This window comes from Cryptomeria japonica, chromosome 8 (genome assembly GCF_030272615.1).
Source record: "Cryptomeria japonica chromosome 8, Sugi_1.0, whole genome shotgun sequence".
Lineage (NCBI taxonomy): Eukaryota > Viridiplantae > Streptophyta > Pinopsida > Cupressales > Cupressaceae > Cryptomeria > Cryptomeria japonica.
In genome coordinates, this window is record NC_081412.1 from 139,735,394 (window position 1) to 139,761,513 (window position 26,120).

Below are 26,120 nucleotides of genomic sequence, written 5' to 3' on the forward strand. Positions count from 1 at the left end.
AGCTGCTCTGCTAAGCAAGTATTTCAAGGGATCAATTTTTGCAACCAGCAATGTTTGATGATTTAACATATAGTGTCGGAGTTTCTGTGTTGCAAAGACCACTGCTAAGCATGCCTGTTCAATAGTTGAATAATTCAACTCATAGCCTACTAGTGTCCGGCTGATATAATAAATAGCTCGCTCTTTGCCATTCTCATCCTGTTGGGCCAAGAGAACTCCTAGTGCTGTTTCAGTTGCATAAATATACAATATAAATGGCTTCCCTTCTATAGGAGGCATTAGAATAGGCGGCGACAATAGATAATTCTTGAGAGCTTGAAATGTTGATTGACATTGCTCAATCCATTTAAAAGCGACTCCTTTATGCAATAAATGCTAGAATGGATGACATTTGTCTGCCAATTGAGCTATAAAGCAGCGGATTGACTGTAGCTTTCCTTGCAGACTTCTTAATTGCCGGAGATTGGAAGGAGGAGGCATATTTATTATTGCTTTAACCTTGGAAGGATCGACTTCAATGCCTCTGTGAGAAATAATGTACCCTAGTAATTTGCCGGCTGTGACACCAAAGACACACTTCTTTGGATTGAGTCTAAGCTTGTAGGTCTCCATTCGGTCAAAGATTGAGCCCAAGATGGCTAGATGACTATCTCTAGTGACAAATTTGCATAATAAGTCATCAACATAGTCCTTCATCAAAGTATGCATGAAATCATGGAAAATTGTCGTCATTGCTCTTTGATATGTTGCGCCAACATTTTTAAGACCAAAGGGCATCACATTCCAACAATAGGTACCCCAAGCACAGGTGAATGCAGTCTTATGTTGATCTTTAGGAGCAATGCGAATTTGGTTATAGCCGGAGAAACCATCCATCAATGAGAGCATCTCATATCCAACAGTCATGTCAACTATGATGTCGATATTTGGCAGTGGAAAATCATCTTTAGGGCATGCTTTATTAAGATCCCTAAAATCCGTATAGATTCTGATGCCCCCAGTTACCTTGCTAACCGGTACTAAATTTGAAATCCAGTCTACATAATCAATGGGTCTAATAAAGCCCACATCTAGTAATTTTTTCAGTTCTACCTTGACCAAAAGAGCCACCTGGGGATGCATCTTTCTAAGTTTCTGTTTGACAGGCTTGGCATTTGCTTTTAATGGCAAGTGATGAAGGACTAATTATGGATCAAGGCCAGGCATATCTGCGTAGGACCATGCAAAGCTAATCTTCTTCTCAAGAAAGAAATTGACAAAATCTATCTTTTCCTATTTTGATAGAGAAGCAACAAAATGAATGACCTTAGGGTTGTCAGGTGTACCCAAATTTATCTCTTCGGTCATTTCCACAAGCAATGTTGATTTATCCTGACTTGATATGGGTATGTCCACTCTTCCACCTTTGGGCACCTCAGAGAGGTTTTCACCCGCAGGTACGTCTTTTATTTTTACTTTTGTATGATCAGAGAGTGCCTTACAGTTTTCACTCAAAGACCTATTCTTTTGATTTTGTATTTTTTCTTTTCTTTTTTCATTTTGATGACTGGAAGATGGAGTTGACTCCCCAAAATATGATGTGGAATCTAGATCAATAGCAAATCCTGCCTTATGATCACCTTGTGGTATGCCTTCCCGCAGTCCAAGGAATTCTGCAATTGCTTCGTCATTTTGAAAACAATCTAATGTGAGTGGTTCTTGTTGGTCATGTTGGATAAGCTGGGGATAGACGAGGGGCATGTCATCATCGGTTTTAAGGAGAGAGGGCTGATATGGTAAAGATGTAAACATCTGTGGTATCACTGTTTGAACTGCTTGAATTCGATTCAGAGCTTGGGTCCCAGAATGACTCTATCCAAGCATTAGGACATGTCTTTGGAGGGGGAGTTATTTCATGTTTGTCTTCCATGGGCAAATCATCAGGGTCAAGGAAAACATTGTCAAGGGCATAGGAACTAGAGGAAAAAGAACTCCACTCCCATTCATTGGAATTAGTTTCGGATCAGGTATCCTCAGGTGTTGTTTCATCATCAGAGTCACGCCCCTTTCTACACGTGGTCATTTTGGCAGACGAGGGTCCAATTCGCAATGGTACAAAACCTAACCCTAAAGTTGGAGGTCGCATCTTGGGTATAATAGGTTCTAGCCTTCCTTTCTTGTCAGGACCTTAGCCACTGCAGCCGTCATATCCTTTCTTCTACAACATAGTAAATCCTTTGCCGTATCGCTCCACCGGCAACCTGATAGGTGGGGTCTTAGTTGGATCCTTATAAAGCCAATCTATGACATCATCATCTAAAGTTTCTTTGTCAAGTTCACCCCATCTTGTAAATGTAGTGGGGGGCTGATACTGAATGACCATTTTAGGTTCCTTTTGCAACAAATGTGGCTTGCCATGTGATTTTGGAGATATCGGTAAATTCCCAATAAGGAATGTTTGAGCCATTGAATACTCTCCACATCCTTGGTCCTGTATCTTCAATTTTCCTTTGACAACATCTAACAATTCATTAGGATCCACATAACTATGTGATTTGGCCTCTCTATTGACTGGGACTTGCTGCTGCGAAGAATCCTTTAGGGAAGCACAAAATTGAAATGGATTAGGATCTCCTAGAATTGTTATCTCAGTTCCATTATAAGGATATTTTAAACATTGATGATAAGTGGATGGAACTGCTTTCATTGCGTGGATCCACGGACGACCAAGAATCATATTGTAAGGGAGATCAAGGTCTAGGACCTGTAGGAAAGTGTTTTCTATCACTGGACCGACTCTGATAGGCAATGTAATTATCCCTTTAGATGGGTGCTCATCATCATCATATGCTTTGATTGTTATTCTTCTGGAAGAATCAATATCCTTTTCTGTATAACCAAGACCAATGACCACTCTCAAGGTACAGATGTTAAGACCAGCTCCGCCATCTATCAAGACTCGTTGGATTTTGCAATTATGGACAAAGACTTCAAGATGTAAAGGATCATTACAAGGGAGCTTATAAGGTGAAATATCATTATCAGAAAATGCAACGTGTGGGGAAACAACTAGATGTCCTATTCGGGCTTGAAACTGGTCAACATCAATGTCTGTCGGGACAGTGGACTCAATTAAAGCTTTATCTAAGACTGCGCGATGCATGGGGGACATTTTCAACAACTCAAGGATCGATATTTGTGCAGGTGTCTTTCCCAGATGATACGGGAGATTATATTGACTTGCAGGAGTTGGTTTGGGAGGAACTGCAGGAGCTCCTTTTAGGACTATTTTGGATCGACGAGTGGTGACCACGCAAGAAGGATCTTGTTCCTTTATTCTTATGGTGGAAACATACTCATTTGACGCTCGAAAACAATTGATGACATTGTTATAACCAGTATTTGCATAATTTGTTGTTTGGGTAGAGTTTGAAGAAGATGCTTTACCCTTGTCATGATCAAGCAAAGGAGTTTTGAAAATTGTATGATCAGTGTTAGAGGTCGCATTGGGTGGATCTACCTCAATTACTCCTTTCTCTAACAAGTCTTGAATCATATGTTTCAATTGAAAACATGATGCAGTTTTATGTCCTTTAGACCGATGGTATTCACAATAGGCATTATCATTCCACCAATGTGGCTTTACCACTGGTTCTGCCTTGATATCTGGTAACTTGATAAATTTTGCTTGTATTAATTGTTTCATTACTGATTCAATAGGCTCTCCCAATGGCGTAAATTGTCGAGGAGGCCCATCCCTTGATCGGAAAGGTCTTCGTTGCTGGTTTTGTTGCTGACCTTGTTGTTGAGTGTATTGTTGATATGGCGGTTGTTGAGTAACATTGCTCGCTGGTGTTTGATTTTGTTCCATAGTTGACATATTAGGAACACTCAATTTTTTTATTGTGAACGGGGGTTGATTTGCATTCACCGCTCTTGCGTCGACAACTCCATCATTAGTAACATTCTTGTTTTTGTACCAAAATCTATTTCGGTCCCCGGAATTGTTTGTGTTGTCACTGTCTTTGTTGAGCTTAATGATTCCTTTAGCTACAAGAGTAGTTTCAATGTTCATCCCCTTCTTAATGAGTTTCTCAATAGTACTAGGACTTTTCAATTTGAGTTCATACATCATTTCTGGGACCAAATTTTGGATAAACAAGTTCACTTGTTGTTCTTCAAGTATATCTAGGGAAGAACCACTATACAAGCTTCGCCATCGTTGCAAGAAAGTCATTAATGGTTCACCTTGCTTTTGCTTGGTGTTGCATAAATTTGACATAGTCACTTCACTGTCGATGTTGAACGCGAAGTGAGTTATAAACTTTTGAGCCAATTCCGACCAAGTCTTTATGTTTCCTGGCAGATGCGAATACCAATCCATGGCTTGTCCTGTGAGACTTCGTGCAAATAAGCGCATTAAATATGTTTCCTCATAACTCACTTCAGTACATGCCGCGAAAAATGCTCGAATGTGATCTTTTGGATTGCCATTCCCTTTATATTTCTCAAAATTAGGTGCCTCAAAATGCTTAGGGAATGGAGGCATATATAAGCTCTTGTCAAATGGATTAGGACATAAATCTTGATCTGTGTACAGCTTCTTTGTTCCTTTGGTTTCTAATGCGTCAACTTGTCGTTGCAACTTCTTAAGTTGTTGCGCAATTGTATCAGATTTTGGAGGTCCATCATTAATCATGGTGGGTACTCTTTGTCGATACATCGTGTTTCTGATCGGTTGTTGATGCTCTGAAATTGCCGTCTTTGGTGTCTCCAGCACATAATGTTCTTGGTAGACCTCTTGTTGTTGTGGTTGTGCCATGCCTTGATATTGACCTTGTTACTGTGCTTCTTGCGGTTGAATTATCGTTTGTAGTCTAGGTTGATATTGCAATTGAGGGTGTTGTTGATATTGCACAGACGTCAATTGCGGTTGTGAAGTATGATAGCTTGTTTGTCTTGGCACATATTGGGGCACATGTTTTTGTTGATGCTGCCGAATCGGAATTTGCTGACTTTGTGCCAATTGTTGTCGCGATGTAAATCCCATCATTTGCAAAAAACTTTGATTGGGTGGTTTTTGTTGTTTCTCCTTAAGATGGGGTATGGCACTTGCATTAATTTGCTATGTTGTTTGTCCAATCTATTGTGGTGGTTGCAAGTTTGCATTAACTTGTAATGAGGCAGAAGGCGCTGCAACTTGTTGTCGAATGCGGTATTGTTGTTGTTGTACATTGTTTGTTTGCACATTCGATTGTACCTTTTGTGTATTACTCAATTGTTGCAACATTTGTTGTTGGTGCAAACCACTATCTGTAGCTCTTTGTGTCACCATTATCGAAGGATCTGTCACAATAGTCTGCATAACAGGTACTTGAGTGTTTGGCAAATATATTGAACTTAGTGGGACATAGGAACTTTGTTGCATTATGGAATTGTTTTGGACATTGGTGAGATCAGGCATTCCAGTCGTGAAGCTTTCTTGCATCTTAGATTTTGATCCAATTTTATGCATGTGAGGAACCACTTCTTGTTGGAGGACAGATGTCAATATTTGTCTGGTCCTCGTTTGATCTTGTGTTACAGGTGTTGTGTTAAATAATGGATTATTTATTGTCTCAAATGGTGACTTTTGAGGAATAGTCACTGTCAATGCCTTTGAAGCATGTTTACTCATCAAGGTAGGTTGAGTCTCTTGTTGCACATGTTCTTCATTTGGATGCGGAGAGAAACTTAACAGCTCACCGCCTTGTTGTTTTTGCACATTGATTTGCTCACTTGAGGAGGTTACATTACTCATCATGTTAAGATATTTATGTGGGAACATCTTAAAGACCTTGTTTAAGAATTTATCCATCTTTTTTGTCAATTTTGGATCTTGAAGGAACATATCAACATCATCGGAAGCATCGGAATCTGATGAAGAATCTGGTAAAACATTTGGATTTGTCTCCTGTTGAATGCCTTGATCTGAACCAAATCCTTGCGAAAGAGTTTGTTCCTCATATAATGTTTGAGTTTGAATGTCATGTTGCAGGTTTGGTTGATTCCAATCGAAAGGTGTATTTCCTCTTGGTGTTGGTGGAACACTTCCATGTCCTGGTTTCATGGGTACAAATACTGGTTCATATAATGGAGGTGGTCCAAGTTGAACCATTCCATATGGTGGTAATGATGTGTTTGATGAACCTTCAATTTGTACTGTTTGACTAGTTTGAAACTGTGAATTTGATATGTTGTCAATGGGTTGATACGTTGGTTCACCCATCTTTTTAGATTTTGATCTTGTCTCAACAGGCATGTCACTTATGCAAATGCAATATTTTTGGAATTTTTCAAAGATAATGTATGATATGCAACTAAATGCAAACTAAATAGATGAAAATGCAATCTATGGCAAGCATGCAATCTATGTTTTTGGTTGTTTTTCAAGATTTTGACAAACTTTTGAAATGCAAATCTAAAAAGAGACCCTTAGGAAATTGAAATGATGACTAGACCTCAAAGGACAAAAGGACCAAGTGACAAAAGGACAAAATGACAATGTCTCCCTTATATGCTTGGATACTAAGCTAGGTTTGACCAAATGACAATAATGACAAAAAGAGAAAAGGTTTGATAAGGTCTAGACTTCCTAACAATGACTTAGGGTTTATCAAAGATTTTGATTACTCGAGTATAACAAAACCTAGTTTTGACACTATATGCAAAGGGACAATTACTATGCAAATGATCCTAATATGATATGATAATGACCTAAGCTTAGGTTGAATTATGAAATGGTATTACTCTAATGCAAGAGGACACATGCAAATGAATGACCCTTATTGATATGCAAAGGAGTATGACCTAGGTGAAACCTAACCTTGGTAATTGACAATGAATTTGCAAAACGCAAACCTAGGATGAACCTAAATCTAAGTGACATGAATGTTGAGACAAGATTTTGAACAATGTTTGACAACCATGTTTGAAGGTGTTTTGAACTTTGTTGGATGAAATGTTCTTGGGTTTAACCCTGTTTTGAATCAATTTGCCTTGTTTTTGAAATGAGACACAACTCAACTTTTGACAAGCAAAGAAGACAAGATATTTCAACTTAGACTCAAGACAATCATGCTCATTCACACATTTCTTATGGTAGGCAAGGACATTAGGTACTTGAGAGGTAGACTCGTTATGAGATTCAAGGAGAATACATAGATGCTTGACCCCACAGGCTCCCCTCCATGACACTCACTTCTTAGGGCAGCCAAGCATTAGTCCCCATGGAAATCTCCCCATGGCGAACTTAGTATCTCTTCCAAGTATCCGAACTTGTCCTTCTCAAGCAACTAGAAGGATTTTTGGCCTCTAAATACAAGGTGTTTAGTAAGGATTTCTATTAAGTGTTACTCCTTGATGTCACGCAAGCGTGATTGAGACATTAAGCCCACCAAGATACCAAACAAATGTAGTCATGCAAGCATGATTTAGACCATGAGGCCCTACTTAGATGTTGATATGAGAAAGAGTTCAAGGGTCATCACTTCCCAAGTAACTACAATTCCCACGTAACCCTTCCTTCAAAGCTTTCGCTCATCCGGTATTTATTTATAGTGAGTTAGAATGCCAAGGTATTCTAGCCGTACTCACTTTGGGTCGTTCCCTTCTCACGATTATCACTTTCTTGCAAAAGAAAGAAAATGGTCGGGAAGGTAGGTCCTCTAAAGGTGACAAACAATCTGAACCAAGAGAATGGTATCGAAGATCTGGATTTCTGATCACCCTAAGAAGGATGAGAGCATACTCTCCTACTCCGATGTCAAACTCAACAATCAAAGCAAACACACATTCATTCCATCCTATTTAGCAATAATACTAAGTGCCTAAATATGAATTACAAACACAAAGTTTAGTTGGAGTCCAAGGCAACCTGCAAAACCACCAAGTCAGAAGTTTGATTTTATTAGTCTTTGACTAGCGAACCTGCATACAATGTGTTAGTAGTTTCATTTGTTGTCTTTGCCATGCGTAATGCCAAGGTGCTGCACAAAGATTCAGTACCATAAAACCAAAAAGAAGAAACAAAATGCAAAACAAACCAATTTGCAAGTAAAAACACTGGTTTTTTTACCTTTGTTTCTGGACTTACACAGGCACAGAATGCTTGACACAGGCGCAAAATAATGCAACATAGGTGTAGATCCCTTTGACACAGGCGTAGAAGTCTTTGACACAGGCGCAAAATGCTTGACACAGGCGCAGATTGCTCCTACACAGACGCAGAAGTGCCCAGAAAGGCCTGCATTACCCTGTTTCTTGGGTTTTTCACCTGCAAATCATCTCAAAAGCACTCAAGAGCATGGTTAGGGGGTTAGTTCACGTCGGGTTCACCAATTAATGTAGCTAGGAAATTGAGGATCATCAAAGCAAATCAATATTAATCTAGCTCAATCACGAAAGCTCAAATGCAATGATCAATCCTAAAAACACTCAATAAAGACATGAAAACAAGACATCAATTCAAGATTGAAAACTAAGCAAACCAAATGCAGACTTGGATGTCTCCTTCGTGTGGCTCCATTGTCCTTCTTTCTCCTTCAAATAGATTTGTTTGTGGCTCTCACCTACTAGTGCATAAGCATGATGTGAAAGCAAGTAGACAAGATTGTAGCGCAAGAATACTCGAAGCGTGATTGATTCGACCAGGTAGTAGTCTTGATTAAAGAAATTCATCCAATTTATAGACAAATTGGAGAAAAGATAAGATTAGCATGAATTGATTTGAATGGAAATTCAAATCAAGAATAGCAAAATTATGACATGTGTATGACAAATTGCTATGCAAGGATTTATGACGATTTATGACAATTTATGACAAATTGCTATGCAAGGATTTATGACAAGATTTTGAAATAGAAATAGGCATTTAGGAATTTAGGAGAAATTAGAAAATTAAGTTGGAAATAATGACTTGGAAATTAGGAAATTGATGAAAATTAGGTAAATTAATTAATAATTTCTCCTTCATTAATTAATTTACAAAAATAGGAGGAATTAATTAGCCAATTAAATAAATATTTAATTGTGACAAGAAGACCTAGGATAGATAAATAAATCATTTATCCTAAAGAGAAAATGGAGAGAAAATGACAAACAAGGTTAAATGAATAAATCATAAAACCCTAGAAGATAAATTAGAAATGCAAGGACAACAATTAGGTCTTGATGTAAAATTGGTTTGATGTCGATTCGATCATGATTTTGAATTGATAAATGCGCCAATTGACGAGGAACAATGACTAATTGATCCAAATTGACACGATTAAGAAGGACGACGATCGATGTCAAATCGATCGCAAAATGACAAAAATGACAACGATCGATGACAAAATAGATTGCAAAATGACAAGATTGAAAATGACCACGATCGATGACAAATCAATCGCAAAATGACGAGATTGAAAATGACAACGATCAATGACAAATCGATCGCAAGTCGATAAGATTGAAAATAACAATGATCGATGACAAATCGATCGAAAGTCGACAAGATTGAAAAGAGGACAACGATCGATGACAAATCGATCGCAAAATGACAAGATTGATAAGAGGACAAAACCCTAATTAGGATTGACGATGTCCAAAATGATGACAAATGAGCACACACATTGATGCGACAAGATAAGATTGACCAAAATCATGACTGAAGATTGTTATCGACAAGACCAAATTCGAAAGCGATAAAAATGAGGAATGCAGAAGAAGGACTCAATGCTCGCAAATGATAAAGACCAAGTGCGCGACATAGAAGAAATGTTAATGCGATGCAAAAATACCTAAAATAAGGCAATGCGCCAATGTTAAAGTATGACTCCGCAAGCGTTGACCATTTTTAGACGTCTACAGAAGTAATGGGAAAAGATATCCTGAAAAAGTTTTCCGCAAACTTTCAATAATACCCAACCAGACCCATAAAACTTCAAACCTCTGATACATTTCTTGGCACTGCCCATTAAAGTACTACTTTTATCTTTGTAGGATCAACTGCAATCCCCTCAGTTGAAATCACATTACCCAAATATTGTACTTTCTTTTGAAAGAATGTAAACTTAGAGAGTTTCCTATACAACTTATGCTCTCTTAACCATTGTAGAACAATTTCCAAATGTTGAAGATGCTCCTCCTCATTCTTGGAATATATAAGAATATCATCCAAGAAGACCAACACACAATTATCTAAGCGATCCCTAAATACATTCTTCATCAAGTTCATGAATGTTGCAGGTGCATTTGTTAGTCCAAAGGGTAGGACCGTGAACTCATAATGACCATACCTAGTTCTGAAAGCGATTTAAAAAATGTTTTCATCCTTGATCCTTAATTGATGATATCTTGATTGTAAATCATTTTTTGAGAACACCATCGCTCCTCACATTTGATCAAATAGATCATCAATAAGTGGTAATAGGTACTTGTTCTTTATCGTCTCTTTATTGAGCAATTGATAATCAATGCACAAGTGCAGTGTACCATCCTTCTTCTTCACAAAGATCACTGACACTCCCCAGGGTGAAACATTGGGTCTAATCAATCCCTTGGGAAATAATCCTTCCAATTGAGGTTCCAACTCCATTAACTCAGTTCTAGTCATCCTATAAGGGATTTTTGATATAGGTTCTGAGCCTGGAATGATTTCAATGGAGAAATCAAAAACTCTTTTGGGAGGCAATCCAAGTAATTTTTTTGGAAATACATACACAAAATTCTTAAGTATAGGATACTTCTCCATGTTTGGCTTCCTTAATTCCCTCATCTCACCTTCCTCAACTTCTTGACAGTCTTGGGATCCATAATACACTACATCATCTTGAGCTATGAATTGTTTGCTTTCCTCAAATTTTTCCATCTTGACAACAAAAATTTGACAAGCTTTCTTATTTTCTCTATGCATTTGTATGATAGAGATCTGTCACAACTTAACTTCTCCAGGAGTTCCTTGAATAGATACCCAATTTCCTAGATCATCTAGACATTCTACAGATTTGGCATGACAATCTACTTTGGCTCCATGTTTCCATGACCAATTAATTCCTAAAATGATATCATATGAACCTAGGGGGGCTACATACAAGTTCACTTACGCAGGAAAACTTGGAAGTTCTACCCTAGCTTCAAATAAACATTTCTCCACCTTAGCTCTTGTCCAATTTGCATACTCAACAATCCAATATTTAATTAGCTTTTCTAGGTGGAACAATATTTTTTAGCTTCAATATCAACTAAAATTGAAAAGGGTGTACCAAACAAAGTACCTAGGACTTCTATGGGAGTGATCTGGTACTTCGCCTATCGATTGTCTAGAGTAGCATGGATATTCTGCTGGAATGCTTCTCATTGAGAAGGTTAAGGATTTCCATGTAGTTGCATCCCAATTGGTTTGTTGGGACATTGATTTACATAGTGATCTCCACCACATGTGAAACATCCTCTTAATGGCCCATTCCTTGGTACAAAATTTCAATTGTGGTCTTCATTCCTCCCCATATTGTTGTTTCCCTTGCGGTCCTTTGTTGATTCATTCTTATTATTGTGATATCCCTTGTCTCCTTTCCTTTGAAAAACTTGTTCGTCACTTAGGTTCTTGGAAAATTGATTGTCTTGTGACCACTTAAACTTTTTCCAACTCCTTTCTTGGTAGTTTGAGATAAACTTAAGCCTTTGCTCTTGCTTAATATATTTCTCATACACTAAGTCCATGGTAGCAGGACCATGTACGTCTACCTCTCCTCCGATCTGAGCATTGAGACCCACGATAAACTTCATTATGAAAAACCACTCATCCTTTTGGTACATGAGTACATACTTCAGAAGATGGGTGAATTTCTCTTAGCAACATTCATTCACTGAAGAGTCACCTTGCTTTAGGTTTTGGAAATCAATCAGCTTTTGATCATAGAAAAGTTGGGGTAACCACCACTTCCAAAACAATTCCTTAAATGCACTCCAAGCAAGCCTTAAATAACTCAACCAAAGCTCCATTTTCTTGTCCATCTACCAATTGGATGCTTCACCAACAAGTTGATAAGGTCCCCAAACAACTTTAGTAATCTCAGAGATTTTTGATATCAAAATATTTTTCCATTTTAGTGAGAAATGTTTCAGGTGCATCCCTACTGGTGGTTTGTTCAAATTTCAGAGGAATGTCTTTCTTCATGTCACGAGATAACTCACTTGCAAGTCTTTTCCTTGGACTCTTTTCTAACCTACTCTGTGATTCATCATGATCGTGATCACTAGATTGTGATTGGTTTGATTATGATTGGTCATGAGAATTTTCTCCTTCCTCTTCATTGACAATTTTTTCCTCTTGTCTTTCTGTTCCCATAACCCTTTGTTCTAGATTATCAATACTCTCTCCACTTTCATTCATCATAGCTAGGATACAATCCAATTTAGCCTTAGTGTTTTTCACACCTTGGCCTTCTTCTTGGCTATCCTCCTAGATGGTTCTTGTCGTAAACATTTTTCACAAATTTGATTCACTTGGAGGTTTCATTCATATTAGCTCCTAGGAAGGTGGTATATATTCCATAAGGTAAAAACATCAATCACCCAAGCATATAATTTTTAAAGAAACTTATGTACATATTTTCAAATCTAAAAGTTTTATTTATATTTTTTAAGGATTTCAAATATGCTATCATTTATATAGAATGACTATTTAGATAGTCAAGAGGATAGTACTCTTTAGATTCATTTTCAGAGACATAATCATATGGAACATATTCCTTTGATTTTTGTTCATATTCATGATCGACGAGTATACATCTTATAGACTCATCTTCAGATACATAGCCATGAGCAACACATCCCACTGATTCATTGCTAGAGGAAATTATAACTATTTCTGATAGTGTAGGTGTACGAGGGTCCCTACAATTCATGTGAAGACCAATACTCCATTCTATAGGCATATCCCTGGAAAGTGGTAAAGAGTTTGACTTGGTAGGGGAGACAGGAGGTACAAAATGAATATTTGAGTGGAAGCATCCTCATGCCTAGATTATAGCTTCCACGTAAATATATATATTTTGGTCGGTAATAGCCAATGATTTTGTTAAAAGATCAGGTTTTTGAGCTGACCTAAACTAGATGGGGCTACATCTAGGGACCCACCTTCCCAAAATAACAATGCACCATGGTGCTTGACTTGTGAATAGGTCAGAGTTTACATTACAAACTTAACCCTTCCCTTTTCATGAAAGCGAAGAATTATACTCAAATTGTCTTCCTTACCTCTCTTATCTTTCTTCCTCTCAACCTCTGTCCACCCTATCTCCTGTCCCACATCTTCCATTAGATTCAACTTGGATTCTCCCATCACATTGACTATTTTTATTTCTAAATAATATAAAAAGCATGCAAAGTCCAAAACACTATGCCTACTAAACCTCCTTTTCGTTTTGCATCTTAGATATTCTACCGTGTATATTGATCAGTAAATCTGCAACTCTTGTTATCCTTTCTTCTTTAAAGAGATTACTCAAGGTGTTTAAATTTAGCATCTCAATATAGTTGATTTGAATATCCTTGTAAGTTGTACATTCCATGATGTAGTGCCATTTTGTCTCCACCACTCCTTAAGTGCAATATCTACATCTTCTATCTGCCCACTCCTATTTAGGTATCATCCACCTTCCAGTTTGGCATCTAAGTTGATATGAACTGGTTCTTATTTGAGCAATTAACATTTTTTCTTTCCATTTTATTTCCATACCTATGTAGTTCTTTTGCATATGGTCATGTGTGGGATTGAAATGTTTGATATTGTATTCCTTTTTTCTCCCAAGTTGTCCTGTCCACATGCTTTCTTTGAAATTTTCTTGTACATATTTTTTTATTTCTCTTTTGTTATTTGGTCAATCTCTTATGCCAATATCCCACTTTCATCCATTTAATGTTTTTCTTCATCCATGTGCTCTTCCTCATGTCTAGCTTAGAGAACTCTTTTGTTGCTATTTTTGGCCAATGATGTATCTCCATGTTTTATAATCTTCTTAGATAACTTAGCAATCAAAACATAGATGATGCCTCAATACGAAAAGCCCTTGCCATCCATTTAATATTTTGCTTCATCCATGTGCTCTACCTTTTGTCTAGTTTCTCTTCCACTGCTATTTTTGGCCAGTGATGTATCTCCATGTCTTTTAATCTTCTTAGATAACTTAGCAACATAATATAACTAATGCCTTGATAGGATAAGCCCTTGCCTTCGCTAGGACAATCTCGTATGGAAAAATATGATTTAATCTCGAGGCTATTTGTGATTGAATATTTTTGTAATCTCTCTTTCTATCTCTATTTGCTTGTTAAAGTGTTGCTACCCCATACATCACATCCGCAAAGTACCACTGGAACCACAAGAAGCCCAAAAAGTGTTTTCTTAGTTTTCTAGTCCCACAATTCAGCAATTCTACACCCATTTTGTAATGAGTATAGAGCTTTCCATCCCCCTTGACTCGTTTTTGCTCTACATGTTTCCCAGTTGAGTTTATTGTGGAAGTCAAGGCCAAGGTATTTATATTCATTTACCATTTGGAAGTAGTTGCATCCAAAAGCAAATTCTCTATGAACCTTCTTTATTTTCAAGGTAAATATCATAACCTTGGTTTTGCTAGTGTTCACTTGCATTTCGACCTCACGACAAAAAAGTTCTAAAGCCTTCAAGTGTTCCTTCAAATCTTGTGCTGTTTTTGCCATTTCAATAAGATCATCAACATATAAAAGCAATTTTATTATATAATTGGTCAAGTGAATTCCTCCACCACCAAATTTGTCTATTAATTCCTCTAATTTGTCAATGTATATCCCAAATAAAGTAGGAGATAATGGGCAGCCCTGCTTGATCCCAATGTCACTTCCGAAGCATATGGATAATCCTTGTTTGGTTCGGATTTTGGCCTAGACTTGGTCATACAATCTATGAGCAACAATCTATAATGTTCTGGAATTTCCAATTCTTCCACTCTACTCCACAATTTGCTTCTAGGTACTATGTCAAAAGATGTCTTGAAATCAATGAAGTAGCAAAAAACCTCCCCTCCTTGGTTGTCCCAAATCTTTTTAATCAAATGTCTGAGTGTAATGCAATGGTTGATGGTATAATGCTTTGGCCTAAAACCCACATGCCCTTTCACCCTCTTTCCCTCCTTTATAGCCCAAGTATTGATTCGTCTTTCTATCACGCTCCAAATTTTTTTACCAAAAAGATGATTGATCATTATAGTGAGGTAATTTGAGGGGTTGTTGATGTCTCCACTTTTGAGCAAAGGGATGACAACACTAGTAGTCCATTTTGTCAGAAACCCATTTTGAATGATCCCATTGAATATTCTTTTGACATGAGATGTGAGAATTTCCAAGCCCCATGTTAAGTATTCTACTTGTAGGGCATCTATGTCTCAAGCTTTACCCACCACAAGCTTTTTAATTCCTTCTTTAATAGTGTTCGAGGAGAAGAGTTTAATTCTTGAATTGATTATCAAAGGAATATCTTTATCATGTACTCTCTTATATAGCTGCTTTGCATATTATAGCCATTGAAGATCTATGATATCATTCTATTTGATTGTGTCTTTTTGTTGCAATTCTTTCCAAAAGCATCTTGGATTGTGTCTCCCAAGCGAAATAAACTCTTTTCTTCTTTTTTGCATATAATCCTCTTTTTTCATTTTTACAAGCTTTGCATTTTCCTTGTTCTGATTTCACTTGTTAATTTTGTGAAGAGATTGTGTCAAAAATCGGGGGAGGTCATGATCATCTTGTATAGAAAAAAAATCGAAATGCAAAAGTGAATGATGGCCAGGCTGTTTGTCCCATAGACTATTAATGTTTAGCCTTTGTTCTTCTTTTTTTCAAAATACAACATATTCTATCTATTAACATTTTGAAAAAAAAAAATCCATTGTGATCAATATTTAAACCTACTATTCAATTTATAACTGAATAATTACTAAAGATGATTATGTTTTAAACATATTTTAATTTTCTAAATAATTAATAATGGGTCCCACTCTACCAGTTTCGTTTAATTACAAATGTCTCTCACATCATTGAATTTGTAAACTTTACAGTGAGACGTTGTCCTCTCGCAAATGAAGGCAATAACATTTCAGAGGCCTTAAAAGTGTCTCTCACATCATTGAATTTGTAAACTTTACAGTGAGACATTGTCCCCTCGCAAATGAAGGCAATGACATTTCAGAGGCCTTCCTAATTATTTGGAGATTATGACGAGCTACAAGGAGAACGATCGATCTCTCAAGAGAAGAAAAAATCCAATAAATGATGTTGGGGCCGATGTTTTGCTCAAGATTTTCAGTTATTTGGATCTTTTGGACCTCGCGCGGGCTTCCACAGTCAACAGATCTTGGTAAGATTTACACAATTTTATGCTCTACGTTACCCGATATATCGCCGTCTCCGAAGAATTGACATTTTTGGAACTCCCATTGCATCATTTCACATTTTATGTTATTCATCCCGAGTAAAATAACATTCCCATGAATCGCTCTTGTTAGGTGAAGTATCTATACTTTCATTAATCAGGCAGTAATAACTAAATTGTTACAACCATTTTTTTTCAATTTTTTTTTACATTCTGTAGCTTAGGGCTCGATGTTGGTCTTTTTAGTGAATTTTGAAAATTCAGTGAATCCGGCTAGTAATCCCCCTCCCTTTGGTACTAACATCTGCAGAGTGACTATCTTCTTTTTAAGTCTATATAGTGACCACAATTTGCAAGCTGTTTGTCACAGTTGCGTATGTCTACACTGGGATTTTGTTTTAGAACATATTCTCTTTTAAAGAATTTTAATTAGAATCTAAATTATGGCATAAGGGCTGCAGTTGATTCCATATTATGTCTTATTGAGTAAATATCAATATTCAGATAATCTTACACTGTTATTGTTACTCTGGTTGCACTTAATGCTAGATATGCACAGTGAATTCATTGCAAATCATTATATTACGATACACAGGGCTTTGCTGATTAGGGATTCACACTGAATCAATAGGCAGTTACAATGTGGTTGGGTGTAAACTTCAAACTTTCTTAGCATCTTCCTAAGGATGGCTTGATTTGGGTCATGCAGATAATAGTTCACTGGCATAATAAATTTAGTGTGGATAGTCTCATCCAAGACCAGATGTGTGGAGTGAAATGTAGGATGTGCTTTGGGGATGTATGGAATCTGGATAGATCCCTTAAAACTTATAGAATATAAGTATAATATTTGGTAGGTAAATTTTTCTTGTGGTGTAGCATTTGGTTTAGATATTATTATTGAGGAAAAATTGACAGGACTTGCACCTAGCCTTAGCCTGTGATGACCCTTAGCCAAAATGCTTGTATAAAATGGTCTGATATAAAATACCCACATCAAATATTTGTATGAAATGCTCAATTTTAAATATCCACAAAACATTTTAACAGTAAATTTCATTAATAAAAAAGAAGCATTTTCATACACATGCTGAAACTAGACATTTCATTCAGGTATTCCATTATATGGCTATTCCAAAAATTTACAAAGATTTTTCTGAAATATTGCTGAGAATAGATATTACAACGATTACAAGTATTTCCTAAAAAATGTCTAGAATGCTGAAATCCTCCAAGCTTGAAGTGCAAATGCAACCTTTGTGCAAAGCTGCCCGCAAGTAACTAGAGGGTTTTCATCCTCCAATCTCTAGGAGACCGATGAGGTTTTGTCCAAAGATCTCTAGAACCCAAGGGTTTGCATTCTCATGTCCAACACGTGTTGCAAGTGCTCAGATTTTCAAATTAGGTTTGTTTGAAATGGCCAAAAGATGCAATATGATGAAGCTGCCTACCTCTATTTGAGGGCCTACCATGGGGCCCATGTATGTTGGTAGGCTTTTGATAGTTTCCCTCCTATTTTTGTGTTCAACCAAGGCCATTAATGGTGCACTTGGATGTGTGGCATGGTAGTTAAAGTCCCTTGTTTGTATGATGAGACTTTATGAAAAGGCATGCTGAGATGTAGGTGTTTGGAGAATTGTTTGCTTGAAAATGGTGGTTTAGAGAGTTGTGTGCCTAATGGACAAGCAAAGGATACTCCAGAGGTCCAAGGTTGGATGTTTAGGAATTTGCATGCCATAAGGTGGAAGGGCAAGAGAGATTGTGGAATTAGGACTTCGGATGTTCTTGAGTTGATTTTCGCTTTGTATGTTGGCTTCGAGATCTTTAGAGGTTTGAAATCAAGGGTTTGAGGAATGGGATGCTAGGTTGCAAGGTGATGCAAAGGTCTTTGAGTTCTAAAAAGTATAGCGGTAGAATGTTTTGGATTGAGCCTCAAAGATACCTAATCTAGGAGGCAATGAGGATTAGGCTTTTGAGATAATAGATTTAGGAAGGAGCAAGGGTTGGGCCTCAAAGATACCTAATATAGGAGGTAGTAAGAATTAGGCTTTGGGGAGACTCAATATAGTGGGGAGCAGGGTTTGAGATTAGGAGATACTCGATATAGGAGGGAGTGAGGGTTAGGCTTTGGAGATATGCAATTCAAGTGACATTAGGGTTTAGGCTTTGGAGTACCCAATGCAGGGAGGAGTGGGGATTGAGCTTTAGGGATACTCAATATGGGAGGTAGTAGGGATAGTTTCAGGGATACTTGAGGGATTAGGGATTGGGATTAGAAGATAGTCGATAGAGGAGGGAGTAGAGATTGAAGTTGTAGCATATTCAATATTGGTGAAGATTGAAGATATGGCATACCCACTATCAATGTAATGGAGGGGAAACCCAAAAAAGTCTACATATTTGAGAGTGTTGGAGTGGGGATTGAGGTTCTAGGATACCTCATGCCCTTTAGGTATGTTTTTAGAGGAGAGTCTGGAAGTTGTGATATGGTGAAGGTTGGGATTTGAGGATATCAAATCCTTTGGAATTAAAGTGTAGGGGGAAGGAAAACTATAGAAGTTTGCGAGTTATCTTTGAAGGGAAATGGGGATCAGGATTTGGGATTCCAATGGGCAGAATATGTTTTGGGCATGCCAATAAGGAAAAATTTAGGAGTCAGAGATATAATGGAGGTTAGGGCTTGGAGGTAGCTTTCTTGTTGATCTCATCTATGAGTTAGCATGCTCCTCTTGCAATTTATCATAATTTGATTGCAATTTTATAGTGGAGGCCTCACTAAACATGATTTTGTTAATAGCAGGGGATGCTACCTCAAGAGTTGAGCTATCTCCTACTCTTCTTACAATCAATAGCTCATATTGCTAGAGCCTCAAACTTGGACTGAAATGCAGAGCCAAAGTAAAATTTCTTAGCCTACCCTACATTCGCAAATATATCTTCTGCCTCATTATCTCTTTTAATTGTGTCAAATGCAATGGCAAAAGCAATATTCCGTCTTGGCAACAAAAGTCAATGATTGTGCCTACCTTGTTCCAAAGATATTCTTATCAACTTCAGCATTGAGCTCCTTTATCACTTTGAACATCAATTTGTTCTTCAAAGCATAATAGGATGTTGAAGAACACAAACACAACAATGAAGAAACACACACACTTATATTGAGAGGGGGTGTGAATCGGTATAAGACCAACTTTTTGCTTATTTAACATTTTAGCAACCACAATGAAATAATTAAAAGCATCAACACAAACAAGAGACACAAGATTTTACATGGAAACCTTTTCGGGAGAAAACCACGACGAATAGGTGCTTGGATCTACCACCCAAATCCAGCTTCAGCAAATCTTCTTTGCAATAATTTGTAGGCACCAACCCATAGGAGACATCAATTCCCTACGATCGGACACCAATCTCTTTCAATGAGAGGCACTAACCTCACGATCTCTTAGAATGGAAGGCACCAACCTTCAAATTACAAAATGAATATATGCGAACTTCTTGATTTAAAATATCTGCATGAATCTGCTCATAACCTTGTCCAAGTCTTCACAAAATCTCTTTCACAAATCTTGCACAAGTTCACGCCAATGTCTTCCACAAATTTAGGTCAAATAGAACTCATAAATCTGTTCAAATACTTCTTATACATCTGCTTAAATAAATTATTATTTCCACTCTTCATACACAAAAATATTCTTGATTTGCTTGTCAAAATAACCGTCCAAGGTCTTCTATTTATACCCTCCAATATGCACTCCTTCACCAAAGGATATACCTCTCCAAGTTGTTAACTTTTAGCACTTTCAGATTAATATAAACTCAGAAAACAGATTTTAGTTTCTAACTAAATTGATTAGATGCAAGATTTAGAGTTTTCTAGGTTTAGGCATCACATAGAAATGAACAAAATAAGAACAAGACATGGTTACCCTGGGAAAACCTCATAGGAGGAAAAATCCAGCGAGAAAAGATCCTTAGATCTGATTATGGATTATATTCATATGAAGATTACAACACTTATCTTTAGTACTTGAAGATGATTGCACATAGGGCTGATAAGGTCTTCAACAAGTCTGCACTTTTGTAAGTCTCAAGGCTGCCCCATTTAACACAGTAATCAGCAATCAGATCCACACTCTAGGTCAGCAGTTTCTTGTATCTTAAGTCTGTCCCTTTGCCTGAAATTGGACTGCAACCCTAGCTGTTTGAATCTGGAATAGTTCGCCCTCCTTGTAATGGTATTTGCAGAATAGTTCGCTCTCCTTGCAATTGTATTTGCTCTTGATAGTAGCGCCTTTTATGACAGATACAAATCGCCAATATTACTTCTTCAAACTTCGCATTTTAGGCAGAGGTATAATTCACATGGAATGATAAAACTGAATGAATGAATTGTGATGTGAGGTTTATGCTTATTTATATATGGAGCAATACTCCTAAACATGTCGGCTTGCCTTATAAATTAAAACCCTTTTAATTTATTTAATGCAAAATATATTGGGATAGGGTTGGCCCTATCATGATGGCGTGTTAGGCTTGTATGTAGCATGGGGTCTTTTATTAGATGCCGTGAGGTATAGGGCCCAACCCTACATGTTGGGGAAGGGGCTGGCCCCCTTGGGCGGATTCCAATGTTGCCCAAGGCAATTGGAATCCGTCATTCCCTAATTATAATCAACACTCCCTCTTAATTAGGGAGAAAGATAATCTTACAACCATGTTACAAGATTAGGGCCCAACCCTAAGTAATACATACAATTTCTAAATTGTAATCCGAACTTAGCTATCAACTTCAAATATTCCTGAGAGAGGATCACAACAAGTATCCCATAGTATCCATCTTGTACTGCCTGTGGAGGGTGACTTCAAACTTTAACATGCACACTTGCAAGTCATGAATAGATACACAATTATTCATGCACATCATGGAGTCTTTCCATGCCATTGATCACGCATATCCATCATTCATTGCCTTAACCTTAGTCTTCTCCCAAAGAAGAATGTAACATCATAATCTCCCATCTTGCACCCAAGCATAGAGTGGAGATACATAATCATTGCTCTCCATAAGCATAAAATGAAGACATAGTCCTCCATCTTGCACAAGCATAGAATCTAATAAACACATTCCTCCATCTTGCACACAAGCAAGAAATCGAATAGACATAATCAAAATATTGTAGTCTTCCATCTTGCACACATGCATACAATGGAACTACATAATATAATCTTCCAGCTCGCACACAAGCATAGACTGGATCCACCTTACATTGCCCGCAGAGGGTGGAGAAGATCTTTTCTACCATCTTACATTGCCCGTAGAGGATGGTTAACAATTACTCTTCTCCCTGAGAAGATTACAATACCATCTTACATTGCCCACAGAGGATGGTTAACAATTACTCTTCTCCCTGAGATGATTTCAATACCATCTTACATTGCCCGCAGAGGATGGTTAACAATTACTCTTCTCCTGAGAAGATTACAATACCATCTTACATTGCCCACAGAGGATGGTTAACAATTACTTTTTCTCCCTGAGAAGATTACAATACCACCTTACATTACCTGCAGAGGGTGGTTGATACAACACAATGTATCACTGAGGTTGAGACTCCCTCTCAACCAAGGCGGTGTTCTCTACAACTCCAAGTCTTTCTTTTGAAGTACTCAAGCTTCAAGAGACTTGGTGAGAATATCTGCAACACAGGATTGTCCAGCCATGAAACACTGAATTGTCAGGTATCTCTATACACCCCTGATAATAAATCAAAACAACATAACAAGAATTTTGAGAAACCACACTGCTTCTCTTGATGCAACACTTGCAATAATGTATTTAGCTTCAGCAATACTCAATGCAACTGAGGACTGTCCCTGTAGGTCCAAGAGATCCCAACAGGTGAATGCTTGAAGTGTTTTCCTTGTCCGTAACACTTCTTGACCAATCTGAACCTAAGCAGCTTCAGCCCATAATCAATTGTGTCTTGCAAATATCAAAATATGCTTGGCTACAACAATATGCTTAGCTTTGATTAGCTAAAACACTCACCAATCAACCTGCCTCTATTCAGATGAATCTGCAAAATCATAGTTGGCTGCAGACATACTCAACTTCTTTAAGTTAGTTTCCATATAAGTTTACAATCCGTAATTTTAACATAACAGTAGAAAACTTGACTTCGAATAATTTCATTAGATCCTTGCCACACTTCTAACCTAGAAGTAATGCATTTTAGGTTTAGATTTTCCATCTCAATTCTGAGCTAATTCTTTCCTATTAAATCATGAGGCTATCTTTATCAGTCAGAGTTAGATCATCCACATAAGGAATCGGAATTAGCATTTCAAATACTTTAAGGAACAGGTTAGAATCTTTACAAAACCCTAGGCTTATCAAGTACTCTTTCATACCAAGAGTTTTAATGAAGATCATAGGGCTCCCTCTTAATCCTCAATATTAGATTGATAGCCAAGTATCAAGTTAGTTCAAAAATTAAAAAATGCTTGACCCAAAAATTCCATGCTAATACTCATAATCAAAAGGTAATCAACCAACATAAGTTAGAGTATACCAAACTTAGAAGGAGGCACTCCCTCTTAACTTGTGCACAATCAATCTTTTATGTTAATCTCAAGGATCCTGTCCATCTATCTTTCAATCAATAGGGTGGACCCATAGCACAATTATTGAGATAAGATGAGGATAACTTCCATCAAGAGATTACACAACAAGATTGCCAATCCAATGTCATCAATAGAAAACGAAAATCCTAAGAGATCAATTGCGAAATCTTTCAAAGAGGAACCATAATTAGAATCACAGATTTGTAGAAAATAGTTTCAGCCAATGAATAGTAACATTATGCAATGTTAGTAAGACAAGATATAAATTCAATCTCTTGGAACAAACGACGGAGTAAGCACAACAAGGAATACTCAAACCTCACAAATCATCCAACCGTGCCCCATCAACCTCTTACAGGAGAAGTGATGAATCTACAATTATCAGAACTCAAGATTCCATTAAGGTCCATAGTTGATCATTATCTTTGGTATTACAAAACCAAAAAAAGGTTTGCACTAAAACATTAAGAGCAAAAGGGATCTTTAATACACTTCTAAAACAACAAGGAGCCACACATAACTTCTTCATAACACATTTAGTAGATCTCATTCTTTACATCAACGGTCATTTTTGAAGGTTGAGAACAACTCAAAGCTGTGTTCTGAAACACATGATTACTAGAATAACTTATAACATTGGTGTAACAATAAACGAAAGTAGTAGTTCACTCAAATCAGAAGAAAGAACATAGAAAAGACCAAAGACTGAATGCAGCCACAATATTAGTTCATCTATTTGCAGTTCAGTCCAGAGGAAAGTAATCATAAGTGAATCAAAACAAATGAGCATTGATAAAATTGATCTAACAACAACATCATTCTGCAAAATGATAAAGTACTTATTAGTTATACTCTTTGTTAACCACCAAGCACAATTTATATTTGATCAAAACAAAAACAGATCTCAAGGTAGTTTATGATAGTAGAATAATCCCATACGTCAAAAAGCACATGAAGAAGATCTATATTATACGAACTACAAGGCTAGCATTAACTCTTGCATACTACGAACAAGATTGTAGATCATCTTTCAACTAAACTTTTCTATCAGGAACACCTATTAGTAAAATTACCCATAGGCCAACATATTAAGTCAAAGTGATCTCGATCTGTTCATTAAGAGTTCATCTCCATAATTAATTGAACATAAAATTCCTACACCTCAGTCGGTATACTTATATCAATGATGCCAAGGCAAACAATCATTAGCTCCTCATGATTGTACACATTTCCATAAGTCGTTCATGTCAAGTTGAATTCAAGTCAACAAAAATGTCATGAATGAAGGTCATTAAAAAAAACATAACTCAACCAAGCATAGCTTCTCACTTAGAATAAGTATTCATCACAAGAATACTTAGAACTTTTAAATAAAAAAAGTCAATAGTAGAACCGGTCCATATTATTTAATATAATAACAATATCTAAATTACATATGTAGAGAACATAACAAGTATTTAGATCATAGTCATATAGATGACAACTGTGAATGATGAGTACAAGACATTCTTGATTCCAATCAAAACATTAACGAAGGATCGATCTATAATACCTTGCAACACTCAAGCAGAAATTTAGAATACCTTCTAAGTTCTAAAAGAGTATGCAAATCAAAGATTATGATGATATCTAAATAATGTTCTATATTAGATAAGTCTACCAACTAAGGCAATTAGAATCATAAAATCAATATGACCTAGAATTAGGTCAGCCAAACTATAATACATCAATTTCTTGGATAAGCTGAGTATAATATATCTTGCAATCAAGAATGCAATGACTCAAAAATACTTAGCTTGAATGACGCTGAAGAGTCAGATCTTCAAGCATACAGGACCAAGATGTGACCATGCTAAACCTTTGATCACAAACCTTTTCAATCTCTCCTCGATCTTGTAACCTGTCATCAATTTTACAACAGCAAGAAAGTGCAAGATCTAGGCTACAGGATGCTAGATCTGATTACGGTTAGTACAACTTGGCTTTGATAACATGTTAACTTTTAGCACTTTCAGATTAATATAAACTCAGAAAACAGATTTTAGTTTCTAACTAAATTGATTAGATGCAAGATTTAGAGTTTTCTAGGTTTAGGCATCACATAGAAATGAACAAAATAAGAACAAGACTTGGTTACCCTGGGAAAACCTCCTAGGAGGAAAAAAACCCAGCCACTCCTCAGATCTGATTATGGATTATATTCATATGAAGATTACAACACTTATCTTTAGTACTTGAAGATGATTGCACATAGGGCTGATAAGGTCTTCAACAAGTCTGCACTTTTGTAAGTCTCAAGGCTGCCCCATTTAACACAGTAATCAGCAATCAGATCCACACTCTAGGTCAGCAGTTCTTGTATCTTAAGTCTGTCCCTTTGCCTGAAACTGGACTGCAACCCTAGCTGTTTGAATCTGGAATAGTTCGCCCTCCTTGTAATGATATTTGCAGAATAGTTCGCTCTCCTTGCAATTGTATTTGCTCTTGATATTAGCGCCTTTTATGACAGATACAAATCGCCAATATTACTTCTTCAAACTTCACATTTTAGGTAGAGGTATAATTCTCATGGAATGATAAAACTGAATGAGTGAATTGTGATGTGAGGTTTATGCTTATTTATATGTGGAGCAATACTCATAAACATGTTGGCTTGCCTTATAAATTAAAACCCTTTTAATTTATTTAATGCGAAATATATTGGGATAGGGTTGGCCCTATCATGATGGCGTGTTAGGCTTGTATGTAGCATGGGGTCTTTTATTAGATGCCGTGAGGTATAGGGCCCAGCCCTACGTGTTGGGGAAGGGGCTGGCCCCCTTGGGCGGATTCCAATGTTGCGCAAGGCAATTGGAATCCGTCATTCCCTAATTACAATCAACACAAGCTGGCTGGCCAAGGCAGGCATGTATATATTTTTTATTGTTTTTATTGTTAGCTTCAAGGAGGTCTTCCCATTGGGGAAAGCAAAGAATAAATTAATTAAAAATCAATTTATTCTCCTTAATAAGGGGCAGCACCTATAAGGGGGCATTCCATTTCGAATAATTGTTTTTGCAATTTATAAAACTCCTTAAAGCAT

The 26,120-nt window shown here is 37.0% G+C and overlaps 1 protein-coding gene across 2 annotated transcripts in view; it reads left to right on the forward strand.

The window, feature by feature from the left end:
• Positions 1-16,086: 16,086 nt before the first annotated feature.
• The window catches only part of LOC131032298 (F-box/WD-40 repeat-containing protein At3g52030), a 209,683-nt gene continuing 199,649 nt past the window's right edge, over positions 16,087-26,120 (forward strand). For both annotated transcript variants that reach the window (XM_057963231.2, XM_057963232.2), the window contains exon 1: positions 16,087-16,396. In XM_057963231.2, coding sequence (XP_057819214.1) covers positions 16,254-16,396 — 143 coding nt within the window. In that variant the 5' untranslated portion in view covers positions 16,087-16,253. The remainder of the gene's footprint in view (positions 16,397-26,120) is intronic.